This window comes from Xiphophorus maculatus, chromosome 21 (assembly GCF_002775205.1).
Source record: "Xiphophorus maculatus strain JP 163 A chromosome 21, X_maculatus-5.0-male, whole genome shotgun sequence".
NCBI lineage: Eukaryota > Metazoa > Chordata > Actinopteri > Cyprinodontiformes > Poeciliidae > Xiphophorus > Xiphophorus maculatus.
The window spans coordinates 20,082,294-20,094,885 of record NC_036463.1 but is presented as its reverse complement, the minus strand read 5'-3'; the positions used below and the strand labels follow the sequence as shown (position 1 = coordinate 20,094,885).

The 12,592-nt window shown below is 39.9% G+C and overlaps 1 protein-coding gene across 3 annotated transcripts in view; it reads right to left on the bottom strand.

Annotated features, from left to right (window-relative positions):
- LOC102225416 (armadillo repeat-containing protein 4-like) overlaps positions 1-10,753 on the bottom strand; it is a 33,615-nt gene extending 22,862 nt beyond the window's left edge. For 2 of the 3 annotated variants that reach the window (XR_002751929.1, XM_023325903.1), the window contains exons 1-10: positions 10,666-10,753; positions 9,964-10,183; positions 9,255-9,412; positions 8,809-8,968; positions 8,510-8,616; positions 7,874-8,010; positions 7,272-7,388; positions 4,205-4,389; positions 3,560-3,682; positions 1,212-1,365 (exon numbers count right to left, since the gene is read on the bottom strand). Coding sequence is in view for 2 of the 3 variants with exons in the window: in XM_023325903.1 (XP_023181671.1) it covers positions 1,212-1,365; positions 3,560-3,682; positions 4,205-4,389; positions 7,272-7,388; positions 7,874-8,010; positions 8,510-8,616; positions 8,809-8,968; positions 9,255-9,412; positions 9,964-10,175 (1,353 nt within the window). In the remaining variant the exon portion in view is untranslated. Of the gene's footprint in view, positions 1-1,211; positions 1,366-3,559; positions 3,683-4,204; positions 4,390-7,271; positions 7,389-7,873; positions 8,011-8,509; positions 8,617-8,808; positions 8,969-9,254; positions 9,413-9,963; positions 10,184-10,665 lie in introns of those variants that run through there. The other variant, XM_023325904.1, reaches the window with a different exon arrangement.
- Between the last annotated feature and the right edge of the window lie 1,839 nt (positions 10,754-12,592).

The window sequence follows — 12,592 nt, the reverse complement described above, 5'->3', positions numbered from 1 at the left end:
GAAAGTGTTTCACTTTCTAAACAACAAGCAGCAGTCTGTGGAGAGAGAGGGAAAAGATCGGCTCCTAAAATAAAAACAGATATTTTTTATTTGCTTTATTTATGGTGATGATATTGTAAAATGACTGCAGACCAAAGGTCATAAATAACTGCACTGTGGGGTTTCCAGACAGAAAGAGAGCAGGACATGCTGTTTAGAGTTACATGCATCTTTCTGCTGCAGGAAAACACAAAACCCTAAAGCCATCAGCACAATCCTGATGTTAAACTTTAAAATACACTGAATAGTGTGTTGATTTGATCTGAATGTTGCCTCTTTCATATCACTTCCATCTCTTTGTTCCTTTGCTAGAAATAGTGAATTGCTCCTTTGAGACATGGAATTTCCTTCCAATTATTTTCTATTTTCTTCAGCTAAAAATTCCCTCCCATAATTCCTCTTGACTGGAGAGTTTTCCACAAAACATTTCTTTCCTGGAGTGAGCAGGATCTCATTTAGCAACAAGCTCTGGAAGACAGAAAATAATCAGTTCCAACAGAACACCACAAAATTGTTTCCTGAACATCAAGCCCTTCAGTATTAAGCTATGAGGTTATTTTTACTGCTGAAGAATGAAGTGTGAAAGTTATTTCTAATATAATCTGTCTGAGTGATCCCGTCTAGATAAAATAGAAAAGGGATCAGAAAACGGAGGAAGGAATTCTCAGGTATTTCCAGTCATTCTCAGGCGCTGCTGCATCCAATTTAATATTCCCCATATGTCCTGTCAAATCTATCATAGATTTACTTGTCTGTGGTTTGGGCTAACAGGGATACAGCTGTCTGTCAGCACTGCCTCCTGAACTTTGGCTCTGATATGCAAACCAAACAGTTCTGTGTCAGAACAACAAGAATCCAATCAAACACTTCAGGAAACATCTCCATCCAAAGCAGAACTTGAAATAGGAGCAGTTGACATCGATTTCCTCTGACTTCCTTCAGTCACAGACTCGGATCACAAGTCTGGGTCTAAACAGCTGGCATGGTCTTATAGGAATACAGGTTTTGGGAACAGTTTTGATTGGAACACAGATGGACAGAAACAGAGCTCTGATTTTACTGCCTCCTGTCAGCTATAGGCTGCTTTGCCTGAGCTAGAAAAACTCTCACTACATTGGGATGAATTCTATCTGTGGAAGGAAACAACAGTGTTCTGGGTGATGTTCTCATACCTTGAGGTACTTCACGAGTTTCTGGACCTGCCAGTATTCAGACTGCAGTTCAGTGCTGGTGTCAGGACGTCGCTCTGTCTGCTCCTCTTCCTCCTCACTTTCACTGGAGCTCTCGCTGCAATGCTCCTCTGAGAGGGATGCTACTATGCTTCTCCTGAACACAAACAGCACATCTGTGACTGTAGATAACCACGTATGCAGGAGTCGGAGAGGATCCATTTCAGACAAAGGGATGAGCTGTAACATCATGATTCATCCTGAGAGTTTAAATGGATAAACAGCCTGGCCATCCCACACTAGAGCACCCATTAACTATATTCATATTTAAGTTTCAAGTTAGAACTTCCACAAGATCTAAGCAGCGGGAAAACACATCAGAATAATGTCACAGGAGGACTGGAGCTGTCATCATACGGAGAGCAAAGACTTGTTGAGCCATTTATGCAACCACAACTGTTGATGTTTCTTTAAAACTGCAGAGCTGGTTAGATGAGGAAAACTGGGCACTGTGGACCAATGAAATCTGCTCCCAGTTCAAATGAGAGGTGGTTCCCATAAACAGCCAGATAGCATTTTCAGGAAGAAGATTATCAGAGAGAGGAAGCTCATCTGAGTGGTTTTCAGGATGCGGCAGATGAACGATCAATGAAGCTTCTCCAAAGTGACCAGAACTGTGGTGTCCTGCTGTGGTAGGAGCTGATGAGTGGACCGACCCTGGAGTCTTCACTGAATGGACAGAGAACGTGGCCAACAAAGAAAGCAATCAGATATGGTGGCTTAAATCAACTTTGTTGATTCCACTAGTGCTAGTAGCAAGGAACCACAGATGTGACAACATTCAGTTCCTTCTGTCAGCATCCAAATCTGATGCACAAAATACCACAAAGTCTTCAACATCAGAACAATATGAAATGAAATTAGTTTTAGAGTTAAACTGTTCAATATTTTATCTTCACAGTTAAAAGGTAGATACCAGTAGAAATACATGACTGGTATCTCCTAAGACAGATACCACTTAGGAGCTGCTCTGCTTTTTTTACAATTCTTAATAATAATAAAACTGGATTTATGGCACACATTACATGTACATCTCAAAGTGTTAGAAAATGCCAATAAAAGCATTAACCATTGTAAAACATAATAAAAACTCATTTAAAATATCAACCATAAGATTTTAAAACCAAGAATGTTGTCAGTTCTTTTCAGAAAGTCTTTGTGGTCTGTGGCACCCTGGGATGGTCCGGAAGCTCAGTCCACAAGTAAGGACAAACTGAGAAAAATACCCAGTCTCCCACCAATGTTAACTTCGTTTGAGGACGCTCCTGTGTTGTGCATGGATAGTACTTCTAGAAAACGAGGTTCAGTCCTATGAATGATCTTGTATTGAATCTGTGCAAAAATAGGGAGCAAGTGAAGAGAGTAGTGATGCCGCCATATTTTCTGACTGAAAATGCAAATAAGTCTTTGTTTCATTCTTTCCTGATCGCCAGTAGCAGCAAACAGAGTGGATACGTCTCCTCCCACTCCACGCATGTCGAGATTTAATGTAAACAAAGCTGAGAACGTGACACGTAGCCCACCTGGGCGTGCGTCTATAAATAGAATGTGGAGGGCTATATTTGGTGTCTTATCTTCTCGCTGTTGACTTGGCGTTCTTCACAATAGTCCATGTGTTGGGTGCTTATTGGTTTCTGCAGGTCTGAGAGTATTTTGTCATCTGTGAGAGTGGACAGGCTGTGTCAGATAGAGGGTCTGCTGTTCAGAGCTACTGTCATCTGTCATTGTAAGAAATGCCTCGACCGTGATCCGGGAGGCAGGTGGATGTACCAGCAGAGGAACGGTCTCCAACTATAAGTTGTCAGTCAGTTGAGAGAGTTGATGAGGATGCGAAGTGGAGCGGATGTTGGTGATTTTGGTACAGAAAAAAACCCAAGAACCTATTCTGCTAGATCTGGTAGATGAATATTAGAAAGGTGAATCAACACTTCAGGAGTTTTATTTCATCAGGAAAAAGTAAAAGGTGAGAACATCTCTGTATTCTCCTGTTGTATTTTAAGAACCATTGTTTATTATGTTAAAAAGGAACAAAACAAAGGGAGCTTTTGTTTCCTCCAGTGTTTCTGACCATTTATTGTGAATTTATTTCTATCACAACTTATGCTGCAGCTGCCATATAAACATTTGCTATAGTTGTTGGAGTTACAAGTTCCAGCACCTTTGCTGCTTTCATTTAACAAAACACAAGCTTCTTTCTTCTGTGATGCTGTAAACTGGGAACATTTTCACCTGTGCAGCAAAAACTTTCCTTTCTAGACCCAGACAGGGAAATGATAATATGTAACACTTACCTCCTCTGGGAAGCTGTAAGTCCAATTGAAGATGCTGCTGTGAGTCCAACCTTCATCGTGACCTTGGTTTTGGATCCCAGTCTTTTCTTCTCTGCAGCGCTCATCATAAGATCCTCGTCCGAACTGCAATAATTTCAAATAAGAGTCATTATAACTGCTTCTACTTTTTATCATCATCATTATTTAACAATCTGAGACAAGGCTGGTACTTTTTAGCCACTGAGATCCTTTCAACTTGAGCCAGTTTCTCCTCCAGTCTGTCCACTTATCTAAAGCTCCAGCTGCAACAGCTCAGCTTTTTCTAGATCTATTTATCAGTCAGAGACCAGATGTGATCGCTGGGTTTTTTCACAACTTCTCTTGGTTTGGTGTCTGTAATTGGGCAGACAGGGTTTCCACACTCTGAAGTCTTTATTAACTCCGATCACTGAGCCATCAGGAATATTACCACTGATATTCATAAAGCATCCAATCATCTCTTCATAAAGTGTGACTGCTGGCAGGCATGCTGAGCAGATGTGGAGAGAGCTCAGCATCCTTCTGCTCCAAAGCTCCTCTGCACTAACAGAAGGATCACTGCCTCGATCTCTTTATGGTAGTCTGGTCAAATTTAAAGCCACTTTTCTTACATCACTTCTCACTTACCCAAATATACTCAGCACACCAAGATTCCTCCATCTCTGACATGGTTCACGTTTCTTCCTGGCGTACAGAGCTTGCTGTACTTTCTCCCATTCTCGTTCTTCAGGCGTCTTGGGTTGGGCTTTTTCTATTTCATAATCCACGTGTGCAACATGAATACTCTTACGAGGTTTCTGTTCTACAAAATACTGATGGTGACAGAAAAAGAAAGAGGTTAAAAATAGAGACATAGAGAAAAGATCTCCTTTTGTCAAATATAATAAATCTTGATGGAACAAATCTGTAAAATATGTCTGTAAAACTCTGCAAATGTTACTTATTAAACCCAAATGGTCAGTTTGATTCCTGCTACTTGTGAAGATGTGTTCTGAATATTGTCCCAACCAACATCAGAGTTTAGTTATGTTTCATTGTTGGACAAAAAGGATATTAATGTCTAACAAAGTGTTGTCATGTCAGTCCAAGAAGAGGGAAATGAAAACAACAGAGCAGTTATTAGAAGCAAATGACAAAATATGAACTGCCATAAAATCCCTTGTGAACAATCTGCAGGCCTGCATCAGGACTGGTTCTTTACTGAGGAACTGGAACAAAAGAACACGTTCCCAAAGCTTTCCAAAGCACAAATCCCTCTTTAATCATCTGAATGACATCAAACGTCTCCCATTCCTCAGAATCCAACTAAAGGCTCCCAGCTCAGTCTGAACTGAGCTGCTGTTCATCAGGTCTGATTCTGGTTCTAGAGGATTTGAAGCTCTAACAGCAAACTTTACAGCCTGTAGAAAAATGCCAACGTGCCTGTATGAATGGAGAGCAGGTCACAGTTTAATCACAGACACCTGCTTCTGCAGGAACAGCTCAGACTCTGATTGGCTGTTAGGAGCTGCACATTGTTAAGGGCAGGGAAAGGAATGAACGCGTCCATCTGCAGGTTGGGTTCACCATCAGCTGGAGCCAAGCACGGCCCATCGTCTCTCATTAAACACAAAGTGACTCGCTACTGGAAACATACAAGTCAGTTCAACCAACCACAGACTAACAGGCAGACTTTATTAGGCTAACCAAAATTCTGTAATTCTCTTATATGTGAAATGGACAAGAGCCATGTGTTTGCTGAAGGGAACACTCCCTAGAATAAAATCAAACTCTGTTCCAGATGTTTTTAAAACGCTGTAAGTGAGAGTGATGTCGGAGAGTTCTGAGCACTAAAACCTATTTTATTGGTAGGTGTCCTAACGTCCCCTCTGGGGTCCTCTGGTCCAGCACTGCTGGTTAAACTTCAACAACAAGCAGACATGTTTGGAGATCAGCTGCTGGTGTCTCTGGCTGCTGCTTTGTGGGTTTGAGCTTCTGCTTTGCCATCAGAGGAGGGAGCTGCAATGATGCAACTTTGTTTCCTCAAGTAGAACCTGAAGAGAGCCTGTCCATAAGAATGACTGTGATTCCTAAATACCTCCCAGATATGATGCTTATTGTTCCATTTCACTAGAATCATCAGCAAACAACGGCTTTAAAATATCCTGCAGAGATAAAAACCTAAACTAACAGGACAGTGAGCTGTATGGATCAAAGCAATGAAGGAATCTAAGGGGAACAGATCCAGACAATGATTAGTTCCACCACAGACTCCTTCACAGTTAGTTTTACTGCAGCTCTCCATCATTTTTATCTTCTTCAGGCTTTAGGCATCACCCTCCACACAGAACTCAAACATTAAAGCCTAAATGTCATTTTTAATCGTGGCTCACTCTGGCACTGCTCATTGGTTTGCTGAAGTCTCTACTAACCCCACAACTGCCTATGATGGCACCTCCAGGTCTGTCAACAGCTGAAGAAAATGAACTGAGAACCAACAGGTGACTATAGGCACGAGTCTCAGCCTTGAGGAACACCTCAGTTCTTTTTCCTCTCCTTTCTACTCAAACAGTCAGACTTTCATCTTTTAAGTCATCTTTCTAACGTTTGCCTTACAGGAAGTAGTCTGCTCTTTGACTCATTTTCAACCCAATACTTGAGAAAAAAAAAAACATCCCGTCTGAGAAACCTGTGGAGATTTCATTTATAGCAGTCTAAATGTTCTGTTATGTGTAGATCCAACACAGCTTCATTGCCTCTGCTGAGACGCCTTTCTAGATGATTCATAGGTAAGTGTGAAGGTTTTAACCAACAACCGTCTGCAAAAACTGGATGGGTTCAAGGACTAAAAATAAAAAAAGAAAAGATCCACAAACAGAATCTCTGAAAGATCTTCTTAATCTCCTTATAATGCTTCAGATCCTCAATATCTCTGTAGATACATATTCATTCTCACTGATGTGTGACAGCAGTAATAATCAAACCAAATGTAGTTTTGCTGCTTGAGACACAGACTATTCATTTTTTTCCTCTTATATGCATCACAGTTTTTAGAAATCAAATTAAATATCTGTTATGATGATCTCCATTTATTGAGAATTATATAATTAATAAAAGGATTTTTCTAAAAATGAGCTTTAGAAACTTTTCCTTCAGTTTAAAACCAGAGCTGATCCTCAGAAATCAGGTGGAGAGCATGAAAGAAAACTTCAAGCATCCGATGATCCTGTGATGATGGCACATTTTCCATCAACAGTGTGAGGAAGAGAACCCAAGATCAAATTTCTAAATGATTAATAGAGTTTGTTAAGAACAGATGGAGTCCATTATTGAGGTCATCTGTTATGTTGTCAAATTACTTCAGTAGGAAATAGACCTACTGAATAAAACACACATATTTCAGTGTCTGGAATTGAGGAAAATGTGCCTCTACGTTATGTGTGTATATTGGCTTAAACGAGCCTTTACTGTTTTGACTGAACTTGGAAGAAAGCAGATCAGAAATGTTTCAACCCGGTGACAACCACACAGTAGCTTGCTGGCATAGAACAGCCTAGTGACTGATTCCTCACTCCTCACTCTGTTCAGCCACTGAACAACAGATCAGCAGCAGATCAAAGCTTCTTCATGGACAAAGAGGAATTATTTATCCCCCAACAGGTTTGAGAAAAGACATGTTGGTGTGTTAAGCTTCGAAGCATCTTTTTCACTGTACCTGTTTTCTCACGTTCTTTTCAAAATGTGGAGATACCCTCTTTAGAAGTGTTGCCATGTCTTCATAAAAATCACCTTGTCTCTCATAGAGACTCTCGTCTTCTTCTTTGTCCAACCCCTGTGGCAAAAACATGAAACAAAATATGATCATTAATTATAATAAAGCAGTGATGCAAACCAAACAGATAGAGCTTAAAACAGTCTCTACCCATCAGCACGTCAAACACTTCATTTCTTTTTCCTTGTTTATTTAATGCATCAAAACTGAAAATTCCTGCATTTCTTTTTCTACAAATGCATCAGCAAACAACCAGTTCTAAAATAATTTTTTTGTTTCCAGTTCAGTAAAAATCAGATAATGATTATATGAGACAGAAAAGGGGATAATCTGGTGATCCTTTCAGTTTCTGACAGATTCAAAACTCTGTTCTTGATCAAGGAACATGGAACACATTATGTTTCATGACCAATTTTAATTACATTTTATGATTTTAATGAAAAACTGCACATTAATACACTGATTTACCTGACCTGATAAACAGTTTCAACTACAGTAAACAGCACAGTTTTGCTGCTTGATGCTGCTGCTTCTTCTACTCTTACCGCATTAAGAAAGACTCCAGCAGAGCAGCAGGTGATGTACAGGGCCTCAGCGTCACATGGCTCAATAACAACGTAACAAATCTCACCGAGTAGCTGTCTCCAAGGTGGAGCACGACAGCCGTTTGGAAATTCATAGTCTGAAAGAAAAAAGAAACACACTAAATGTGAGCATACAGGGCCATTTAAAACCTGCAGGAATCTCCCAGCAGACTTCCTATGGAGGAACTGAGGAAGATGGGAAGTCAAAGGAAACCAAGGATGGAAACAGAAGCTTGGGAAGCTGATGGTGATAAAATAGAAGCTCTGAGGAGAGCAGAGGATCATGAATCACACTTTCATTTTTAATGTAAATCATCCACTAAGAACCTCGGCCCCACAGTTACACTGTCTCACTTCAACCTCAGCTTGGAGAGTACTTGAATTGATTCTGCTGGAGAGCAGAGGGACATGGAAACTTGTGCTGCCTCATGCTTTGTTTTCAGTTAGACAACAAGCATCTGCAGACTAAAGACTCTGTAAACCAGAATCTGTCCGACAGAATGACCTCCATGTTGGCTCCAGCTGCACAATATTCATATTTTTCTTATGGAAAAGCCAGCACTCATGTTAACAGTAAATTGTGAAGAAGATTTCAACCTGATGTGTATCTTAGTGACTTCAGCAGCCTCTTCCCCCCTTCAGTGCAGTACTGTTTCAAGAACTCCACTTCCTCCTCCACTGCGGCGGGTAAAAGCTTGACTTGTCTGGAGTCAAAATGTAGAAAAATAAACACAGATCAAAGATCCTATCTGATTCAGTCATGTTGCCATCTTTTATCATGCTGCCTGTTTCTGTCCGACAGAACCACAGGTCACAGCAGATCAGTCTGAATGAGGACAGTAGTCGTGGTCTGATTGAATGTGAAGACGTGTCTAAGTAGAGAGAGAGGTACTCACTTTGCTATTTCTCCAACAAACTTGTTGAGGATCTTTTCATCAATGTGTTTGAGCAGGATAAACAGCTTGACTCTGATATCTAACTCCAGAGCTGAGAGGTTTTCCTCTGGTGTGTTGACGAGACGCTGACCAACAATCTTAGCTATGAGGTCTCTATTTTCTGGACACAGTACAGATCAGATTTACAGAGTTGAACACAAACAATGATAGTTATTATTTTACACAATTTCATCCCGAAAGCCCAGGAAATCAGTTCCACCTTCTTTTCTCAGACAAATACTGCCCATATTACCATCTCTGTCTGTGGTGCTAAAATAAAAGGCCATCAATGAAAAACTGCCAAAGGCAACATAATTGGATGCTTTCAGAGCATCAGCAGGAACACAGACAAATGAGATCAGGTGGTGATGGAGGAACGCTGGACAGCTTAGGATGGAAACAGTTACCTTCTAGACACGCTTGGAGCTCTTGACGCTTCCTGTCAGCTGCCAGTTGCAGCAGTTTAGAGAGCTGGCTGATGGTACGAACAGAAACAAAAGGTGGAAAATACTGCAACAGTGGCTTCCCCTCACTGTCTTTTTCAAGAGACTTTGCACCTATGGCACTGTATGGGAACCAAAAGAAAGAGAGAAAAAATGGGTCACCTACAATTTTGGAGAAAACAGGCAAAATTTCATCCAGCAGACAGAAATGCTTTTCATCCAAGCAATATTGAAATAAGTGGAAAAATGAAAGCTTGACTTGTTTAGGCTGAATTTAACTGGACATGCAGGCTACAAAAGTCCACAAAAGTGTTTCTCATAATCAATTACTAAAAGACATGAAATAACCAAAAGCTGTTAACGGTGTGTCAGAGCCTGGGAGGAATGTTTAATCCTGTTGGAGGATTTCTCCACTGCCGGTCAGGTTTAGTGTCAATCGCACAATAAAAGCAGACCAGAAGATCTGATGATATTAAATGGAACCTTCTCTGTTTCACTGAAAATGAAAAATACATGAATTGCAACAAAACTAAGTTATTCAGCTGGATACAGTCTGAATTGCTGCAGCAGAGCCCAGGAAAACGAACTTCCTGAGATTGTGTTGACACTGAGAGACTGTCTGAGTGATAACAGATAATAGTGAGAGCAGCAGCCAGTTCATCATTAGACCAACCTGATGACATAGTCTTCTTTGAAATCAACTTTCTTTAACGTGGTGGTCCACTGAAGCGGCTCCTCAAACAAGTGCTCTGCCTCCTGCGGGTGCCTGGAAACGAAATTCTCCACGTAGTTCAGGACTTGCGTCACTAAAAACTCGTTCAGTGGAGCGGACTCCAGTTTGCAGGAGCTGGTCCACTGGGCTGCCCTGCTCAGTATGAGCCCCATAGCGCCTCCTGAAGTTCAGAAATAGAACAAACTGGAGTAAAAACTCTTAAGTGTCGTTTCAGTTCAGTCTCGGTGTAAATAACAGACTCCTGACGAAAGAACTTCGAGCTGAGAAGCTGTTTTCTGAGGACTTTGACGATAAAATTCTACAGGACATTAGTATAAATATGAGCTATTTCTGGTTTTGCGAGTGTTTTATAATGTTACATATATATCTCCAGCAACTGAACATTGTGCGTTTGTAAAACAGAGCAGATACAATAAAATGAGCGCCTGTGAGTTGCAGCCGTTAGAGAGCAGTTAGTAGCAAGGACACACTCACTAAGCTAGCTCACCCTTTCAACACATAAAGCAGCTGGTGCTCAATTATCGTCGAACAACAAACTCAGATACTCATCTGGAGGCAGAGTGAACACAGTAAAATGCTCAAAACTATTTATATTCACTGACAAAAAGCGTTTACGGTACTTAAAATGAAACATTACCGTACTTTGGTAACAAGTTGGTTCAGTAGAATCTTCAGCAGGTGACAATAATCAACGGTTACCACGGCAACCAAGCGGCACGTTCTAGCGTCCCTTCGTTCTTCTTCTTCTTCTTCTTCTTTTTGGTTTTAATGGCGGTTGGCAACAAACGTTTAGTAGCATTACCGCCACTTACTGGTATGGAGTGTGGTTCGTGATGGTATATCTATTTATATATATATATAAATTCCTACAAATAATAATAAGAAGAATAATAATAAATAAAATAAATAAATCCTACCTATACATATAAATATTTATATATATCTGTACTCATACACACACTCATACATACTTATATATAACTTTATATTCTACCCATCTATATCATGCACACATTCACAAACACACCTACTATAATCAAATTCTATGAAATAATTTCGTTTTCTTTAAAAATTGAATAACTATTTGTACATGTTTACTCCCCAAATTAGCGTCCCTTCTTTGTTGCTATGATACAGTCAAGAACAACAGAAACCGAGCTGGGCTCAACTCCCTCTTCTTGTTGTTTAAAATAAATAAAATAAGGAATAATGAAACCAGGTTTGCGCAGAGATGGGTAGAGTACCAAAGAATTATTCTCAAATAAGGAGAAAAAGTATTTGGTAAAAAGGCGACTGGAGTGACTCACTGAGTCAGACAGACAGAATCTTTAGTTATGTGCACATTCTGGTATTTTAAAGAATAAATTGAAGAGAAAAAAACTAAAAAAATAAATAACATTATTTCAAAATAACAAATTCAGGCAGAGGAATAACTTTTCCAAATCCATTTTGTTTTTAATATAAAATGAATACATTTTATATTAAAATATAATATAATATAAATTATATCTATATAATTTATATATAAGGTTAAAGTACTTCCAGTGGCAGTATATGGTCTTTACTGTATATTAACTTCACCACCAAATGGGACAGCAGGCTCAGCAGATAAAACAACAGCATTAGAACTGTAGGTCTGTCTATTATTTTTTGGTTAACACATATTAGTTCTTCATTTTGTGAAGAAACTTACAGTGGGTCAAGTATCCAGAAATTGTATTCTATTAAGTTTATTAAAGATGTTTTTCATTTTGTTTTTAATGCAAAAATATTGTCAGCAGTCTGGCTGGTTATCTGTCTCACTCAGAAATCTCCTTCCCGCCCAATTTGTGGAACAGCAAATGTAATCTGCGCTGCCTTTTGGTTTTAGACCCACAGCATCCAGACAGCGCTGCTGTGAAGTAACGTGATGATCCATTAGGTTGTCCTGCTGCTCTAAATTGGCATTGCTGGAGGATATTTGACATCTTTTTTTTTTTTTTAATGTTCCAAATATTTGACCAGTCGTGATTTTTGTCATATCTATCTATCCTCGGAATAGTTGTATTGTGCGTATTTTGGACTTGTAATAAGTAGCTGAGCACAGGGCGCCCGCAGCTGTAGCACTGATACCTTGAGATCTTCCTTTAAGTAAAACTGAAAAGAATAAGTTTTGATTTTTTTTATTATCTAACCCTCTTTGCTATTAACAACATTTAGGAGAAAAAAAGATCTATTATGTCAAAACGTTTTGTACGTAGTGAGTCTGTGTGAGTCCTGGAGGTCCGCACGCCAAAGTCTAAATGTTATTGGTCGGTTTACTTTTGTAAATTTGGCGGCTTGGCGCTTTTACTGTAATCTAAAAATGAACGAGAGGAGTTTGAATCCTCCCGTAGTTCTAAGATCGGTCGTTTGGATACTGCCAGAGCTTTTTACCTTGTGCAAGGTTCTGGAGGGTCGCCAGTTTATGAGCTTTTTGTGTGCATGTGGGGAGGGGGGGGTGTAGGTGTGTGTGTGTGTGTGTGTGTGCGTGTGTGTGTGTGTGTGTGTGTGTGTGTGTGTGTGTGTGTGTGTGTGTGTGTGTGTGTGT